This window comes from Leptinotarsa decemlineata, unplaced genomic scaffold (assembly GCF_025532065.1).
Source record: "Leptinotarsa decemlineata unplaced genomic scaffold, Ldec_3_MD MMD2_tig00000008_RagTag_RagTag, whole genome shotgun sequence".
Taxonomy (NCBI): domain Eukaryota; kingdom Metazoa; phylum Arthropoda; class Insecta; order Coleoptera; family Chrysomelidae; genus Leptinotarsa; species Leptinotarsa decemlineata.
The window spans coordinates 4,918,585-4,937,426 of NW_027412537.1; the positions used below are offsets into that span (position 1 = coordinate 4,918,585).

At 35.9% G+C, this 18,842-nt stretch overlaps 1 protein-coding gene across 1 annotated transcript in view; it reads left to right on the top strand.

Annotated features, from left to right (window-relative positions):
- LOC111505656 (uncharacterized) overlaps positions 1-18,842 on the top strand; it is a 168,992-nt gene that overhangs the window by 350 nt on the left and 149,800 nt on the right. The window contains exon 2 of the mRNA XM_074170895.1: positions 965-1,013. Coding sequence (XP_074026996.1) covers positions 1,004-1,013 — 10 coding nt within the window. The 5' untranslated portion in view covers positions 965-1,003. The remainder of the gene's footprint in view (positions 1-964; positions 1,014-18,842) is intronic.

Genomic DNA, 18,842 nt, shown 5'->3' on the forward strand with positions numbered 1-18,842 from the left:
AATATATTGTCGTTTGCGAAAATATTCAAATCAGGAACAAAGAACGCTGTAAAATTGAGTAGTAGGAGCGAAGACAATGCTTAAAAACGCAGATGTTTCACTTTGGCCTGTAATACTTATAAAAGTGAATTAGTATTACGTACACCTACACTCATTCGTTCAATTGATAGTCGAATGGGGAATAGTAAAGTATTGGCGGCTCCCCGTGCGAGGCTATAAACTTTGATTGTTAGTGTGTCCGTCAGATGACGACACCTACCGAGTAAATGCCGTCCCAAGTGAAATCTAAGGGAGGAGCTTGATTTATGCTCCCTTTCAGAAAGAAGTACATGCTGACATGTTTATCACCTCTCTTTTTGCCATCCAGATTTTTAAATATCTGTAGGTACAATGAAATATTTAATTTTGATATTGTTTAACTTGAGAAAAGCTTAGGTTATTACCTTAATTTTATGTCGCGTCGAGAGACCGTAATTTTTGTTCTGGTATTGGGAAAGTGTTTTCAATAGATATCATTGTATATTTTCTTATTTAGATACATTAGAAAAAAACAGCTACAAAAATGAGTAACGGAGAAAATAGACGGGTCCTGTTGAGAGATTCCGAAAACAGAAATAATTTTACATCATAATAGATTTTGAAGGTTTTGACTGTGGTATCAAATAGGTATATTGATTCGACTTCAGAAAGAAGAAGGTTTTCAATCCATCAGAGTTATTTCAAATATGTTCCGTTCATCAACAGGATTGATATCGATGATTTGTTTTTCATTTGTAATTGGTGAAATTTTGATGATGGGATCTACGACAAAACTACTAATTACGAATAATTATGTTTCTGTACATGGATCTTGTAACTTTATTATTCTTCATTGGCAGTGAACATTATGAGAATATAACTTTGAAGTCGCATTTTCATAAAATATTTCATATTCATTACATATCAACTTAATTTTTTTTTCCAGAAACGAATTTGAATCTTATTCATCCAAAAATACATCATCATGGAGAGGGGTAAGTAAATATTCAGATTCATAATTTTTTGCGAATGTTTCATTATAAGAACGGCAGATCCAATAATTCTTGTCTAGGAGTGTGCGATATGTGTCTCAGTATCGATGTAGACATATACAGGGAGATACATATATAAATCTATATATGAAGCTTGGTTTTCATCTTCACAAAATACCACCTGTATTGAAATTATTGATGATGGCTAGAAATTTCATGAATAGGTAACTCTAAAGATACATGAAATATTTCGGCGAAATATGTATTTTACAACCATTATATTACAGTTGTGATGTTTTAATACATTTATACATGTATACTGTGTCCAAGAATAAGAATAAGAATGAACAGCATGGGGATATCGGAAACGTTAAGTGATACGGGGTCGATATAGAATTAGAAAAAAGTAGCGTATTTATATGTCTAATGATATGCCATTTAGGAAGTTTCAATATTCCGAGTAATTTCGGAGATATTCGAGAAAAACCGAAATTTGAGAATTTCGTTTTTATTTTCTCCTAGCTTTATTTTCAAATTGAATGTAAAACAAATTGCACTTTGCCATGACCACTTTTTAAGGACTACACGATAACGGAAGTAGAATTTTTCTGCTACGTTTCGTCTTTTAGAAAACATCATCAACTTTGTATTTTTATATGGGCTGAAACTGAAGTATACCCTATATACGACTCCAATTTTCATTGTGAATACAGCAACGTATCACAGAATATGATTTCATAACTATATTCTCGCGCAAAATGAAATGATTACTTGAACTGCTCTTCTTCAATTTTACTCGTAAATAGTACGCACTGGTAAAAATGACACATACTGTTCGTTTGGTAGAATTTTTGTCATATTACCTTTCCTACTTTTACATCTTGTTACCTACCTAACTTGTGTTGAAAATGGAAAACGGCAGCTTTTCGAATACCTACTTACTGAAAAATTTCATATGTTGTCATGTTACATTTTGTGCCAAAGAAGTTGTGTTGATGCTGAACGTGCATAAATACTCTAATAAGTATCCAGAGAGGCGACAACCTGGCAAATCAATATTTAGACGTTTAGTTCTTAATTTAAAAGAATACGGATCATTTAAAAAACCTGTGGTTTCCCGACAAAAACAATCTAATAAAGTAAGTCAGCGTGATGTGTTACAGGCCGTTGTTGAAAATCATGAGATATCCACTAGCATCATTGAACATAATACCAGAGTAGCCAAATCATTTTGAGAAAAAATAAATATGCATATAAATTTAGGATTCTTTCATGAACTCAGACCAGGCGAACAACCTTTTGTGGATGGTACACTATAGAAAATGCCCTTTCAAAATAATTTGGTCTGATGAAACTAAGATCACCAACAATGGCATTTTTAATAGGCGGAATGTTCATTATTGGTCACAACAAAATCCGTGTGAACACAAAGTGTCCAGTAATCAACACCGTTTTGATTTCAACATGTGGGTTGGGATTCTCGGTACGAATGTAATTGGGCCTTTTATCTACCAAAACAATTTAACAAAAGAGCGGTACATAAATTTATTAGTAAATGATTTGGAAGGAGCTCTAGATCATTTGCCTTTAGCGGTTTCCCACAGCTGCTGGTTTCAACAAGATATGCTCCAGCACATAACGCTAGAATTGTTTGTGATTATTTGAACCGTCGCTTTCCAGGACAGTGGATTGGTACTCATAGTAATACATCCTGGCCGGCAAAGTCCCCCGACCTAACTCCACTAGACTTTTTTCTTCGTGGATATATCAAGAATCAAGTGTACTCTCATAATTTTTCAAATGAAGAAGATTTGCTAAGATTGGTTACTGCATCCTTTAACAAAATTATTCCAAATATGTCAACTCAAGTTTTAAATTTATCTGTGAGACGAACGTACTTGTGCTTAGAAAATAACGGCAGGTTATTTGAACAATAAGTTTTTGCTTATTTCCTATAATACATATTAGCTCCTTGTTATTACATTAGAATTACATTTTACGCTATTCAATATAATACCTATATAAAAAAGTAGTGTTATAAAATTTCACATACCTACATGCAGCACTATCTTTCTTAATGGTGTACTTCGAAGTTTCGGGGCAAGACACTTATCTCAGAAACTTATCAGCATCGTTTTGGATAACATATTCATTTTTTCCTTACAGTTTGTTCTATATTTATGATTAGAAAAAAAATCGAGTTTCTCTAAATTCCACTTTGCGTTTTTCTCTAAACTAGTCATCTTTCGCTAAACCTTTCCTTCAAAAAACCGAAGAAAAAGAAATCTACAGTCCTAATTTGTCGACCTTGTTGTTGTTCGTTGTTTATTATTGTCGAGAGATGATGTTATAAGTTTATTACAACTTATCATGTGTGTTTTCTTGTACAATAACTTCATATGATGGCAGTGTTAAGTACCTACGTTCATTCTGAATAATAAGCAATATTGATGCTTCACCGTCGGGGAGGATTATTCACTTCGATGTGATCTACCAATATAAGATGGACATTTTTTCCCAGACTTCCGAAAAGATCCGAATAGAACATGTTATAAGATATTCAGCTACGTTTTCATTTGACAATTTGGTGCTGTGTTCTTCGATACATTCAAAAAAATTCACACTGGTTGGCCAAAATGAATTTTGTTTAACAAAGACACAATCAAGGAACTAATGGGGGACACACTGTACAACTGCAGCATGAGGTATGGTGACTCCAATGAAGTGTACCACAAGAGACGAACACGTATTACATATACACATACGGCTTCCACAACTACGCCACTAGAAACATACATAATTTCTTCTGGAAACGCGCCTAATACCTTGTAAGTCTGTGTTTGTGTAGATAAAACCCATCAAAAATAAGACCTGAACAGCGGCCTCGAAAGCGCGTGAGAAGCGTAGAAGAAGACGAGGGACGCTTTTATCAGAATGTAGAGAACAGTGATGGCTGCCAGAACCCCCTCAGCGTTTGACAGATTTATTGCGAGTTTTGTGTAGTCTTAATATGAATTATGGACAGGAACCAAATATAATCCAACGGGTAATTTACTCGCTGGAGTTTGTTTGACGATGATATGAATGGCAGCGAGCTTTTTTCGGTCTTTGTGATTATTTTGATTACCTTCGCGATACCATCTGCTAGCGTTTGAATGAAAAGTCATACGGAATGTTTCATAATTTGATTCGGAAATGTTATTTATATCTACAGTTAACTAGTTTAGTGATTCAATAATTTTTCTGAAGAAAGGTTGGTTGGGTAACAGGAGCAATGTTTTCTTTTAAAAACAATTGTTTTCTTGCTGACGTTTCGAATTTAATCAAATTCTTCTTCAGGACTCGAAAAGTAACTTCTTCGTGTTGATAATATTACTATTTTAAAAACCATCAGACATATTAGATACATATGTTGCAATATTTTTCATTTTTTTAATATGTATCTAATATATCTGATGGTTTTTAAAATAGTAATATTATCAACACGAAGAAACTACTTTTCGTGCCCTGAAGAAGAATTTAATTAAATCCGAAACGTCGGCAAGAAAATATTTGTTTTTTTTTTTAAATGATACTGTTGCCCAATCAATCTTTCTTCAGAGTTATTTATATCGCTGGTTTATGAAAACTTCGAAGGATAGAGTTTAAACGATGATAATTATAATACCAGGTGAGTCAGAGTCATGATTCGTGTAGGTACTTGAGAAATGTTACTAAAGCAAAAAAGACAAAACATATTTTTCAAACCCTAAAAAGAATTCACCCGAAGCTACAGCAGGGTTCAAAGTATTTAACTAGGAAAGCTAGAAAAAATGAATGAAAAATAGCTGAAGAACTTACATGACTATTCAAAAAATGTTTGGCTTCAAGGCCATTTTCAAGAAGTGACGTTTTGAAGACTAACCATCTTTATTATCAAACCTAAGATCAATTTGATATCAACAGTGTCGATAATAACAATTTCGAATTGATTTACAGTGAGAGACGAATTATAACAACAAATTATAATGTTTTGATTTGAATAGGTCGGATAAAGAAAACGGATAGTCTTTGAAACGTCACCAGATGATACATATTTATTTTTAACAATATTTCACAACTAATTTATATACAACACTTAGCAACTAACGCTTAATTTATCTTCACTGTTCGAATTCTTTGTTAACGTTCGATTCGCTTTTACAGACTCACTGCTGCTCGGGACGGAAAGCGGCCTTTTTATATCGTCAACGAACGCTCCAGATCTCTCTAGGGTTTTCGGCACTCATCTATACATTTCGCGGTGGTTCGCGATGAGTCATGTGTTTGCTGGCTGAGTCAGGGTCGGCTTCAGATTCGTTACATTGCCTCCTTCTTAAATGTAATCCTTGGCGTGTGTCGATACCGGCAGGACTCTCTATATCTGCACTGTGAAGTTCGATGGAAGTAACACTCCACAGTCTTCATGCTCAGTCGTGGAAGATGGTTACCACAAACCAAAGTCTGGATGCCGCTGGATCTGAAGATCGTTTCCAACATGCTTCTCACAATTCTTCAGTCCAGCCTGTCGAGCCCAGAGGCTAATTTGGGGATTGCCAAGTGCACGAGATTCTGGTCGAGCATCGTGTCCTTCAGTCTAGTAGGACTCCTCCAGACATCTTCATAGGACGGTTTGTCTCGAGAATGCTTTTTGGTCACCAAGTAGAAAATGTTTCTCTGTCCCTTCCTCAACTGTAGCACTCCTCCGACTTCAGGATTCTGTTCTCGTAATGTTTGGAGCTGACCAAATTTCTTGTTGAATACCACAACGATACCCTTGGACATTTGAAGATCCTCTGCCACGCAGTGAGCGAGTGCGTAATCAACTGGAACCTTGAAAAGGTCTCGTGGCTCTTCTCCAGTTACCCCATGTAAGACCTTCTGTCCGTTCGAGTATAAGGACATGAATTGCTGGAACGTCATTTCATCCTCTGGTGGTCTGAGGACGCGAACTTGGTCGTGATTACCAGCATAAGGCCAGCATAAGGAGCCAATCTGTTAAAATGGATGACCCTAGGCTTTCCTCGAGGTGGTTTATGGATTCGGTAGACGAGGTCATTATTTTTTTCATGATTTTGTACGGACCCTCCCACGAGTTCCGCAAATTCGGTAATAAACCACGGCGTCACTTGAGATTGTACAGCATTCGCCTTGATGTCATAGGCCTCCTTTATCCTATCGCTGGCACTCCGGATGTTCAGACGGACTCTTTCATGGATGTTTTGGCGGGGTCCCAAATTTCAGGTCGCAAGGAAGCCGCAGCTCTCGGCCAATATAATACTGGCAGGGGTTTGGCCGGTTGACTCGTGCACTGCCGAATGATAAGCCAGCAGGAACAGATGGAATATTGGTCCCAGTCTCTTTGATGGTCGGAAACTACCTTGGACAAGTGGCGGTTTATGGTCTTATTCATTCGTTCGACCATTCCATCGGACTGCGGATGTAAGGCTGTGGTTCTGGTCTTTCGAATGTCCAACAGTTTACATATTTCTTGGAACAGGTTGGACTCAAAATTTCTGCCCTGGCCCGAATGCAGCTCCACCGAACACCGAATCGACATATCCATTCCTTTACTAGGACGTCAGCAACGGTAAAGGCTTCCTGGTTGGGCAGGGCATAGGCTTCCGCCCACTTATTGAAGTTGTCCATGTATTCGTTCCTATGGTCGGACTCTGGTAACGGGCCGGCGATGACGATCGCGATTCTCTCAAATGGACTACCCACGTTATACTGGCGCATTGGAGCTTTGGGTCGTACCCGAGGTCCGTTACTGGCGGCGCACACAGCACACTTTCTGCACCAGTCCTTGACGTCGACTTGACAATTAACCTAGTAAAACCGTTGTGACGAATTGAAGAATTAACTGTCTCAAACAAATTTATTTTTAACAATATTTCACAACTAATTTATATACAATACTTAGCAACTAACGCTTAATTTATCTTCACTGTTCGAATTCTTTATTAACGTTCCATTCGCTTTCTGATTACAGACTTACTGCCACTCGGGACGGAAAGCGGCCTTTTTATATCGTTAACGAACGCTCCAGATCTCTCTAGGGGTTTCGGCACTCATCTATACATTTCGCGATGGTTTGCGATGAGTCATGTGTTTGCTGGCTGAGATATCGATCAGGGCCGGCTTCTCAAAATAAAATATTTAAACAAAATCAGTTATCACCATATCTCAATTATCTTCGCATCATACAGAATATATCATTTGAAAATTTAATTTATTACCCCGAGTCCGACGCCTGATAATACTGTTTTTAACGCAATATGATAACCAGCGTCGGCCGCCTCTTTTGAAGTTTTTTGTCGCAAGTCACTTTTTTAATGGCTCCTTAACGGCGGCCTCAAGGGTCATAGCGGGTAGAAATGTCTCAGTGACTTTGTGGATGAATTGCAGTGCCACTTGCTTGAGACGACTATGTTGCTTTCTTTGATGTACCGGCATGTTTGCATCCTTGAAATTTTTTCAGTATCAGACAATACCGAATGTACTATAAGTATTCTCAATATGTGAAGTTAAGTAAGTATAGTTATTTTGAAGTTGATTTAGTTTTTTCAATCCATTTTGCCTAATGGTATTGTTGAAAGCTCAGCTTAAAATGATACAACATATGATGAAGTAGAATGTTGTCGTTCGAAGCAGTTTGTTATTAAATGAAATGGCATCCGATCGGGTAAAGTAGCCAGAGCTTAATCACTTGCTCATTTGAAGATGGTTTTATATATATATATGTAGATAGATGTATCATGTATTATATAATAAATATCTTATAAAATACCTATGTAATTATAATATTATAATATGTGAATTGAAAATAGGGATATTTTAGGGGGGATTAGTTCTTTTAAAGAAACGCTCTTTGGCTTTCAACTTCCTCATTTAACAAAACATGTGGAAATTTTTCAAAAAAGGGAAAATAGAAAATAACTGCAATAAAAGGTAGGTACATGTCCTTTTATCATTAATACACATTTTTCTACAATACAAACTGGAAAAAAATACCTTTGGAAACAATTAACATTGAATTACATGAAAGAAAACAGTCCTTTCGAAACAACTGTTTTCATATAAACCTTGAATTACATGAAAATCATTATTTGCCTGTACCGTTTCCTTACTCGTTTCTTGATTGAGAGCAAGGAATCAGTACATGTGGCCAGTTGACCAGTTGATTTGTGTAGGCAAGGGCGCAGATCAGTTCTTGATTTTTCATAGAAATTCATGTTATAAGTGCTGAAAAGGCTTACCCAATTGAAAGCTCTTATTCGAATGCCATCTACAGAAATGTACAGAGAAATACTGAACTCTTGGTTACACTAGGATAGGAGACACTTTAAGCATACTAATAAAACAAGGAATACGGTTTGATTGGTAGTTTTAATAGGGTTTTGCATCCCTGCATTAATGAATGAAAATGCTGAAGTATCACTATTGATCATAAATTATCACTGGATGAGGAAATCAGACTGTCAAGGTTTTGAAATAGTCTACTCTTTCCAATGATTGCCTCAATAGGAAGTATAACTGAGTACACGCCCGAAGAAGCCATTGTATGGCGAAACTTGTGTTGCGTTCTTGTAAAACTCACAATAAAATCTTTCTTTGAAGGTGGTTGACAATGTTTCGTGGTGTATTTCATCTAATATTTCGTCTAATATAATTGATTTGAAATCCCTGAAAAAATAAAAAGATTAACCGAAAATAACAATTTTATTAAAACAAAAAACTGAAATTACAAGGAAATAACATACAAGCTACAACCAAAAAATTAAAAATTGAAATATTAATAAAAGCTGAAAATTAAAAAACATTATTAACAAAAATGAAAAATAAAAATTAAAAGATTCCAAACCAAGTTTTGCCAAATCAAGATTTACTGGAAATATCCGGAATAGCAGAGCATGTTTGGACTCATAAACATAATATAAAATGGGCTCAAGCTGAAATCATCCACAAAGAGGAACACTGGTTTAGGAGAAAATCCAAGGAAGCCGCCTATATGTTGTCCAACAACGCATTTAGTCAAGCTAGCGTAGAGATACGTAACATATGGAAACCTCTTATCAAGCGAAAAACGGCCAACTCCCGCCAAACGGTCATCTCTCCCTAAAACCAATGAAGCGGATAGAGGGGATAGGTGAAAGGTGAAAGCACCCGAATGACCTATAAATAGTCAGATCTCAGAGGAACAAGTCCAGTTATCACCCGAAGACGATTGTGGATACTAACAATCGAAACGTCGTGACGTAACTTGGTTAGGAATCTTTCAATTTTTATTTTTCATTTTTGTTAATAATATTTTTTAATTTTGAGCTTTTATTAATACTTCAATTTTTTATTTTCTGGTTGTAGCTTGTAATTTCAGTTTTTTGTTTCAATAAAATTGTTATTTTCCGTTAATCTTTTATATTTTTTCAGGGATTTCAAATCAATTTATATTATTTTAGACAATGGAAGTCCGAACTAATGAAATACATCACAATAAAATGTTTTTTGAATACGTTAGTTATGAATTTTCATCAAGTATCGGCCAATTCCATCATATATCAAAAGTACTGTTGTGGATAACATTACATGACGAATCACTCATTTCTTTCATGATATTACGATTTTATGTGACCGAAGACACAACGTTTTCGTCTTTCTACTTCTCCATTATTACACAAACAGTTTTTTTCAGATACAAAGTGGAAGAAAAAAATGGTAATGTTATCCAAAACGATGCTGATTGGGAATGGAAAAAACAACTGTTCCGTGTTTCAAATTATGATACTTCAAATATGTCATAAACACATAAAAACAATCGATTTTTTCACTGGGCGCTATAAAACTATCATTCATTCATTCAAATTGAAATTTGTTATCGTCAGCATCCCTAAATAAGGCTTGTACCAGAGGAATGGCAAAAATATTATCTTGAACGAAAATGGAGATTGAAAACGAAATTAATGCTAATGTAAGTGACGGTAAATTCTCCATAATCCTGCCGCTCAGTCATATATCTTGATTTTATGGCAGTGAGGAATGCCAGGCGGTGACGTAAATCAATCCTGGGAGGCGAGGTGAATTAACAAACCAGCGATGAGTCGCTTGATGAGTTGCTGATGGTAGATATTGTTCCGTAGTAGAAAGATCAAAGCAAAACCGTCTTTTTGAATAATTATCCAAGTTGTGATTCAGTGTGAAACTGATGGCCCAACTCATAGCTACCGAAGTCTAAAAATATTTTGCATATGATTTTTCACTAACTTACGTTTTTTGCTACTGGGATCCGTCGAAATTATATGGGGTGACTGTCTGGGCATTACATCCATAGATACTGCGAAAAGTTGAATGGGAAAGAGATGAAAATTGGGCAATTCAACAATGGCTTTAGGGGCAATTCAACCGAAACAATATGAAGCGAAGGGCATTTTTATTTCTTTAGCGAAAATAAGATAATTTAGGAAACATTTGCTACGTGAATAGCATTTTACAAGTGTTGTTCATGACGAAAATTGTCAAGAACGAGGTTTTAATGATGAACGACAACAAGAATGTTTCCTACTTATTCACCAAATTCAAACACCTGTTCATGCAGCTTCAGTATCGTAAGAATGAATCATCTTTCTCTCCAACCGATTTCTTGGAGCCTTTGAAGTCCACTAGATACTCTTTAGGACAACAAGATGATTGTTCTTAATTCTTGGGGTTGTTGAATACTCTTCGTGGGCAAAACAATAGCAGAATCAATACTCCTGACCGCTCTGGATTAAATGATTCCTTACATTCTATCTCGTCTTGTGTTTGTAGATCTTTTGCTGGAAAAATCCTCACTTGCTTACTTTGCTCAAAAGGTAGCAAAAACGTATGTGAATTTCTGGAACTCCATCTAGACCGTGCCGTGCAAAGGTGCAAAGGTTATTGTTAAATCATCTAAAAAATTAATTTTTGACAGGTGATGATCGACTGTATTGCCAGACATGCGCCAAACTAACTGACTGTTATAAAGAAACAAGTATAGCTGAGGCACCAGTCAATCTAATAATAACACTGATGATCTTCAAACAAGACTCAACCTCTGACGGAAGCACCAAACTCTTTCGAAGGTTCGAAATAGATGAACACTTCAGTCTAGCAGATCACTATTATAATATTCATGCAGTCATTGTTCACTGTGGTTCTGGCGTTGAATTTGGTCATTATTGCGCATTGGTCAAAAACGAAACGGACTGGTTTAAATTTGATGATAGTTGTGTCACGAAGTGTTCTGGCGATGTATTGAATTTATTGGAGCCTCTGCAGACTCCCTACATTTTGTTTTATGGAATAGAGGACATTGGTAGATCAAGATCATCAGATGATGTGGTGATGCTAGTTTTTCCGGGTTTCCTGCAGCTGAAAAAGCAAATGCGCCACAAATAATGAAAGTTCTGAAAGTTTAAAAATAAAATTTAAATGATTTGTTTAAATGTAATTGACATTTTTTATTGATGAATGTTACTTGTTTGGACTTCCAGTATCTGAAAAGATGTTAAGAGATTTGAAATACACGAAAAAAATTAAATATTGAAAATAATGAAAATACTAAAAATAACAAAATCACAATATTCGAAAGTTAGTTAGAAAAGGAAATAATATCAATTGATGGAATTCAAAAATATGAAGAGGTTCATCTGTGAAGATAACAAATTTATGTGACCTGAAATGAAAATTTATTTAATGAATGGGTTGAAAATGATTCTCCAAGACATGGGGAATACCCACAGCTGGAAATGGGGAAGGTTGGTATGAAAACAATCTCGTTTTGAAGATCGAAAACAGAACAACTACAAAGTCATCAACGTCATCAGCATGAGTTTCCGCTCGCCCACCAATATAAAGGAATTCTTGCTTTAAACAGGTCTGAACTTTCCAAGTTTTCTGGACTGTTCACTATTTCAGGTGACTCGTCCACAACATAATTTTCAAACTGCCGAAGTTTCTTAATTTTCCTTCTTGTACTTTGTTCTTTATCAATCGACATAATTTCCAGAAAGCGAAGTTTTTTAAAACTCAATTGATAATTTGTTATGAAACCAAACATCGTCCCTCAGTCTCAAGGAAATTTGACAATGAATTTCAATTGAATGTATTGATCATCTGAGCAAAGCTTTCACTTTCAAGTTACATTGCAGTTGTTGGTTTTGAGTAAGTTTAATAATGTCTAGACGTAAGTGTATTCATAAACAATCCGAAAAAAACAACAAATACATTCGAAATCAACTTTTATATTTTGTTTTGGCAGCCTAAATTGAAGTATCAGTGAAGTCTGCAGCATATGGTATTTTATTTTAATAATAGCTCCAATCACATTATTCATATTAGCTGCAAATGTTTTTTCTTAAAAAAATACAGAAGCTGTATAGATATGTTCATTTCGATTTGGCCTTTGTTGCAGAATAACACTCAATACAACCTACAATACAACCGAAATCGGTCGTAACAAATAATAAGCTTGGTAGAAATTAGACAAAAATTATTTTCTTTATTCTAGATTCAATATGAATTTCTACAAAATAAATAGGTCATCAATCAAACAAGTTAGATCCGTTAGTCGAGCAACTCTGATGATATTAAACCGGAGATTACAAATAAAGTACAATAAAGTGTTACTAAACCTGATGTTCAACAAAGAATGTGCTAAACTACAGATCGACTCTTAACTGTCTAGAGTATTCCCTAGTTTCGCTTTTTCCGAGTAGATGGCGTTATAAGTTAGAAAGAGCGGTACGACTGTTATCAGTGTATCGAGCAGATATCAAAAACCGTCTAATTACTATGTCCATTACATACGACCGGCACCGACGAGGATCACCACTTCGGAAACGGTCTGTAGGAGATCACTCATCGATTTCAGTGATGTCCTGCTGCTGGACAAACGAAAAGCGTTAGCAACAATTTTTTTTGTCAGGTAACTTCCACAAATATCTGTAGAAATACAATATCCGTCGATATATTATCCAGAGAAGTAGTTATTTTTCGACGACAGGCATTCACCAGTTTCCACTAGGTAGGAACGTTGAGAGTCATGAATATTATGAATGTCAAATCGAGATGTGAAATTCCATAGTTTGTGAATTACCAAAGCATTCTATTACACCGAGGGTTCTTGTCAGTACATAGTATTAAACGAAGTCGCTTCCCGCTTTATGTCTCTGTGAATGCTTAGATTTTTAAAACTACGCAACGGATTTTAATGTGGGGTTTTTTAATACCTAGATAGAGTGATTCAATAGAAAGGTTTTAGACAGGGCGTTCCAATGAAAATTTGACCCCCCTTCTGTAAGTCAGAAATGGACGTGCAGCCGAAAATTTCACAGAACACGTCAATTTTTATTTCTAGGGGGGCTAATTCTGATATAGAAATCATACCCGAAACTTCACCACGCTACGGTCAGCAACTACTCCCCCTATTTTTTTCAATGGCATGGGGGTCGTGTGATACATCATTTGAAAGGTCTTTTATCCCTATATTTCGTCTGTCATTTTTTTTCGAAATTGGTTTAGTCGTTATTGAGAAATTGAATGTTGAACGTTTTATTCAAGAAAAAACAGGAAATTCGCTGTCGTCACTTCAATAAGGAAATAAACAACAAATATTATCAGTGGAAACAAATCAAACGGATAAATTGTTCAAAATGATCTCCACCTAGTTCCATACAATAATACAGTCTACTGCCGAAAGCGTTCCGTACATTATTCAAGATGTCCAGAATCAGCAATCAGCATTCCCGAACAATTCTCTGTCGTAGGTCTTATAATTTTATAGGCTTACTAAAGTACAATTTCGACTTCAGGTGTCACCACAGAAAGAAGTCCATCGGTGTGAGATCAGGTGATCTAGCTGGCCACTCCACTCGACCCCTTGTGCAGATACAACACATTGGAAAACGTTCGTCCAAAAACTGTCTCACCCGAACATCAAAATGTTATTTCACTTTCTACTAAATTGCCATCACTTTCTAAAATTTGTGCATTAACAGGATATACACAGTCTTGTAACAGATTTAAGTATGTTTCTCCATTGAGATTACCTTTAATGAAGAATGGTCCAACAATATGATTACCAAGAATGCCGGCCCATACATTCAATTTTTGTAGAGTTTGTGAATATGTTTCCATCACCAAATGAGGATACACATCGCTCCAGTAACGACAAGTATGTCTATTCACTTCACCATTCAATAATAAGGAAGTTTCGTCTGAAAAACATTCATTATAAAAATAGGCTTGGGTTATTGGTCATTTTCTCGCTGAACGCTTCACAAAACTGAAGTCGCCAATCAGGATCATCTTCGTTTAATTCCTGAACTAGCCTTATTTTGAAAGGATGGAATTTGTAGGCTTTCAAAATCCGAAAAACACTAGTAGCTGATACACCAGACGCTCTAGCTACTTGTCTGATAGATTTTCGATTATTCATTTGTACATGTTCTAAAACTGCAACTTCAACTACGTTATGTCTAACAGGACGGGATACTTCATGTTTTCTGTTGTGAACAGAACCTGAAGTTCGAAACTTATTCATTAACTGTTTAACGTATTGATGGCTCACGTTGTGGTCTGCATGATTCCTATTATAAATTCTTGCAGCAGCTTTAGCACATTCATTATTTTGATAATAGGTTGCAACAGTTTTTGGTCTTTCTTCAGTAGAATAATAAACCATGTTGAAACACAGTGAAAAAGTTGACTGAATAATAATTCGTGAAGAAGTGACAGTGGCCAACTATCTACTATTTGTTCTGCGACAACTAGATTCAACAAAAACTACCAGTGCAGAAAAAACTAACAGTGTCGTCAATTTCAAAACGTTTAGTACCAATTAAATAAAATCTACAAATCTAGAATCTGCGACAGGTATTTTAGATTTCTCTTAAATAAAACGTTCAACATTCAATTTCTCAATAACGAATGAAACAATTTCGAAGAAGTAATAGAGGGACAAAAGACGTTTCGAATGATGTATCACTCGACCCCCCATGCTATTCAAAAAATTAGGGGGGTAGTAGCTGACCGCAGGGGGGTGAAGTTTCGGGTATGATTTACATATCAGAATTAGTCCCCCTAGAAATAAAAATCAACATGTTTTTTGCCATGACTCTGGCCCATTAATCGTGCTGAATTTGACCGATGGTTTGTTATGCTGGCTTTGAGGACCGCTGTGGCTTGTGGGTTATTCACACACACCTGCGACTTGAGAAAACCCAACAAGAAAAAGTCTAACGGGGTCAAATCACACGGTCTCTGTGGCCACGTGAGGTGACCATTACCTCAAATCGCTCGTGCAGAATATCCAATGTGGCATGAGATGTGTGGCACGTAGCACCGTCCTGTTGATACCACATGTTGTTGGTGTCCAGATTATCCAATTAACGCCAAAATGAGTTGCTAATCATCGACCTATAGTAATTGCATTTGACAGTGATGGCTTGGCCAACGTCGGCAGCCCAAAATCCATACCATGTAGTGACTTTTTCGGGATGCATTGAACGCTCTTGGATCTCATGTGGATTAAAATCGTTGCATAGTCGACAATTTTGTTTGTTCACGTACCCAATATTCCAGAAATGGATTTCATCGCTGAAGATGATTTTTCGATGAAAATTAGGGTCAGTTGCCAACTGTTTCAGAGCCCATTCAGCGCACACGTCGTTGTCTATGGTTCTGGGTCAGTAGAATTTTGAGCGAAGCCCGCAGTACGTTACCGAGCAACCATTTTGATAAAACAATTTGTACGTTCATGGCAAAACGAACTAAATAAATAACAACTAATTTGACAGATGTCTCTTCAACAAGATGACTGTTATCAATTGTCAGAGCCAGTGCATATTTTAAGGAATTTTGACTGGCCGACATACGGCAAAAATACCGATGAGTCTGGGGGGTACGGAATACCACCCAGGTAGGGCGACCGGGGGTCCTCCCCCGTCAAATGACGCATTTTTAAGCCGTTTTAACTGTTGAATAACATGGTCCGTAAGGTTTGGAATACCGGGAACTCCCTTTTTCCATTAATGATCCAAGGCCCTTCCTAGAAGGATGTGGTATTTCGAAAGCATTATTTTGATTACGCTTTTTTATATATTTCAATTTCTTGATGTATTTGTAAGAATATTTTATTGGGAAACCAAATATTCGTTTTAACTTAATCTTTACGAAAAATTAATTACGGTAAGGTTTAATTTAATTTTCACTGGAATAAAATATTTTGATTAAACAATAAATTGCGGAACAGAACATATAATGTTTGCCTGAAAAACACTTCATTCTTATTACCTCAACAAAGGTATCTTGCAAGAAAGTGTGCAATTGCAAAAATGTACAATTATACTTGTATTTTACTTTGACAATTAATTTGTTCCACTCTATGACGTATGAACCCATTTCTAAATTGACATCAGGGGCATATTTCATAAAGATAGAAGTACAACTTTACGGCTACAATTCCAAAAAAAACCTTGACATTAGTGCTCCCATAGGTCGGTTTCAAGGTTTTTTTAAATTATAAATGTGGAGTTGAACTTGTAGCTTTATGAAATAGGCCCATGTAAGCTAAAGCTACTTGTTTTACATTTTAGTTTAGGCCAGGCTATATTATAATTTACATTTGGATAGATGGTAAGTAATTGAATTGTAAGAAAACGTAAGCTATTTTATTGGAAGAAACAAACGCCATCTGCTTGGTTGTTAATTGCACAATAAATAATACAACACATACAAAATCTTAAAATTAGTATGAGGCACAAAAAACCCAATCCTCGTTTTCTTACTTACTTCTACAATAGGTGATGTGGATGTAGTGGTCGTCAAGTATCCAACCATATCAAGATGAAAAACCTTTTTCGTCTAAAAAATTTAATAAGTCAATGTAATTAATAGAAATTGAACGCAGCGAAATCTCATATCCACACTTATACTTTAGGTCCACACAGTATACACACGTACGTGAATCCTTTGTGTATGTTGTACTCTTTTAAAAGCAAAATAATTTGCACGAGGCCATTTTATTATTATTTTGAAGAACTGTATTTGAATTGAAATGTTAACTCCCTTAAAAATTTGCCGTCAACTGCTACGTTTACTGGGCGACAAAGTCATGGGGCTACACAACTGGGCTACACAAGTTCCACCCAGTTTATATTTTATTTTATGCACTGGTCAAAGTTCGGGAGTCCCTGTTGGAAGACCCTATATAACTGATATAAGTGTGATCAAAACGTGAGAAAAATGAGTGAAAAAATGGTACCAGTTTAACAAATATAATTAAAGTACTGTACACACGAGTACTTTTGATAATCAAATCTAGAAATTTGGGGCTGACTTCCGAAAGTTTTATCGCTGGTACTGAAATATTTTGCAAAAAACGTAACTTTTTTAGGTTATTCGAGTGAATATTAGTTCTGCCAATATTCCACTACAGTTCATTTCAATAACTATGAATTATAATCGAAATTTTTCCGCATCTAATCATACTTGTTCACTAAAATTATGTTAACCCACACAACAGTTCATTTCGTAAACAGTCAAAAAAAGTAAACATGGACGTCAATTCTGAAACTGAAAACGGCACACCCTGATGTTCGAAGAATTCGTTCTACGTCTCCAAAGAGCTGACTGTTTGATTTAGTAAATATACGTATTATCCCTACAATTGAATAAATAATTTGTTGACGTTCTGGTAGCTGAGAAATGGTAGGATTTCAGTCGGAGTGACTCGCCTTACCAGATTGTCGTGATTTACGGTGGACAGATCTTTTGTGCCAGTCAAGTTCCTCAGATACAGACAGCAGCAGGTCTGGATTTCGGATTTTATGTGATATTTATGCTAATGCGAGAATCATCAGCGCGTCTCGAAAATTTGACTAGGAAACTTTTTATGAAAATTCCATAGCTTGGATTTGGAAGATGAATAACACTGACAAGTGTTCTGATTTTTGCACTGATCTGCAGCTTAGAACTGAATTAGAAAAAAAAGTGACAATAATTTCATTCAATCAATAAATGATAAAGCAATATGACATATGACATCATGTGAAACCTTAGGAAGTAAAAATGATTTACTGTTTGATAACCAGCTAAAAACAGTATATTTTATGTTATACTAGTTGTTGCCCGCGGCTTCGCCCGCGTAGCTACATAATTTTTTTATCAGTACAAACCTTCAGGTTTCCAACTTGAAAACTGACGAAATTCAATGCAATCAAACCTCTATTTTTCCCTCTTGGGGGTGGAAGTTCCTAATAATTCTCGTTCTTGATGCTTTTTACGCTATACAAACAACCTACCTGCATATGGTTCAGTAGCTTTGGCTGTACGTTAACATTAGAATGTCAGTTAATCACTAGGTATCCACTTATACAATATTGAATAGCATCAGCAAAAAAATACTGAAAGGATTAGAATGAAATACATTGGTAATCCTACTAATCCTACTCCTACTGATATTATAAATGCGTTTGTGAGGATGGATGAATGTAATGTATGTATTTACGTTTTTTACTTTTTCACGCCTAAACAGCTTAACGGAATTAAATGTTAATTGGTATATAGAAAGATCATGACCTGGAAAAACACATCGGGTAGGTTCCCACGGTAACGCAGGTAAAACAGCTGGAAGCAGCTAGTAATGAATAAGTGGTTACATATTGAGAGACATATTGGTTACATTATGTCAATGTACAGCCGAAGCTACTGAACCCAGAATCTTGAAATATGCAGGTAGTTCCTTTGTATAGCATAAATAAGCATCAAGAAAGGAAATCAGGAATTTCCTCCACC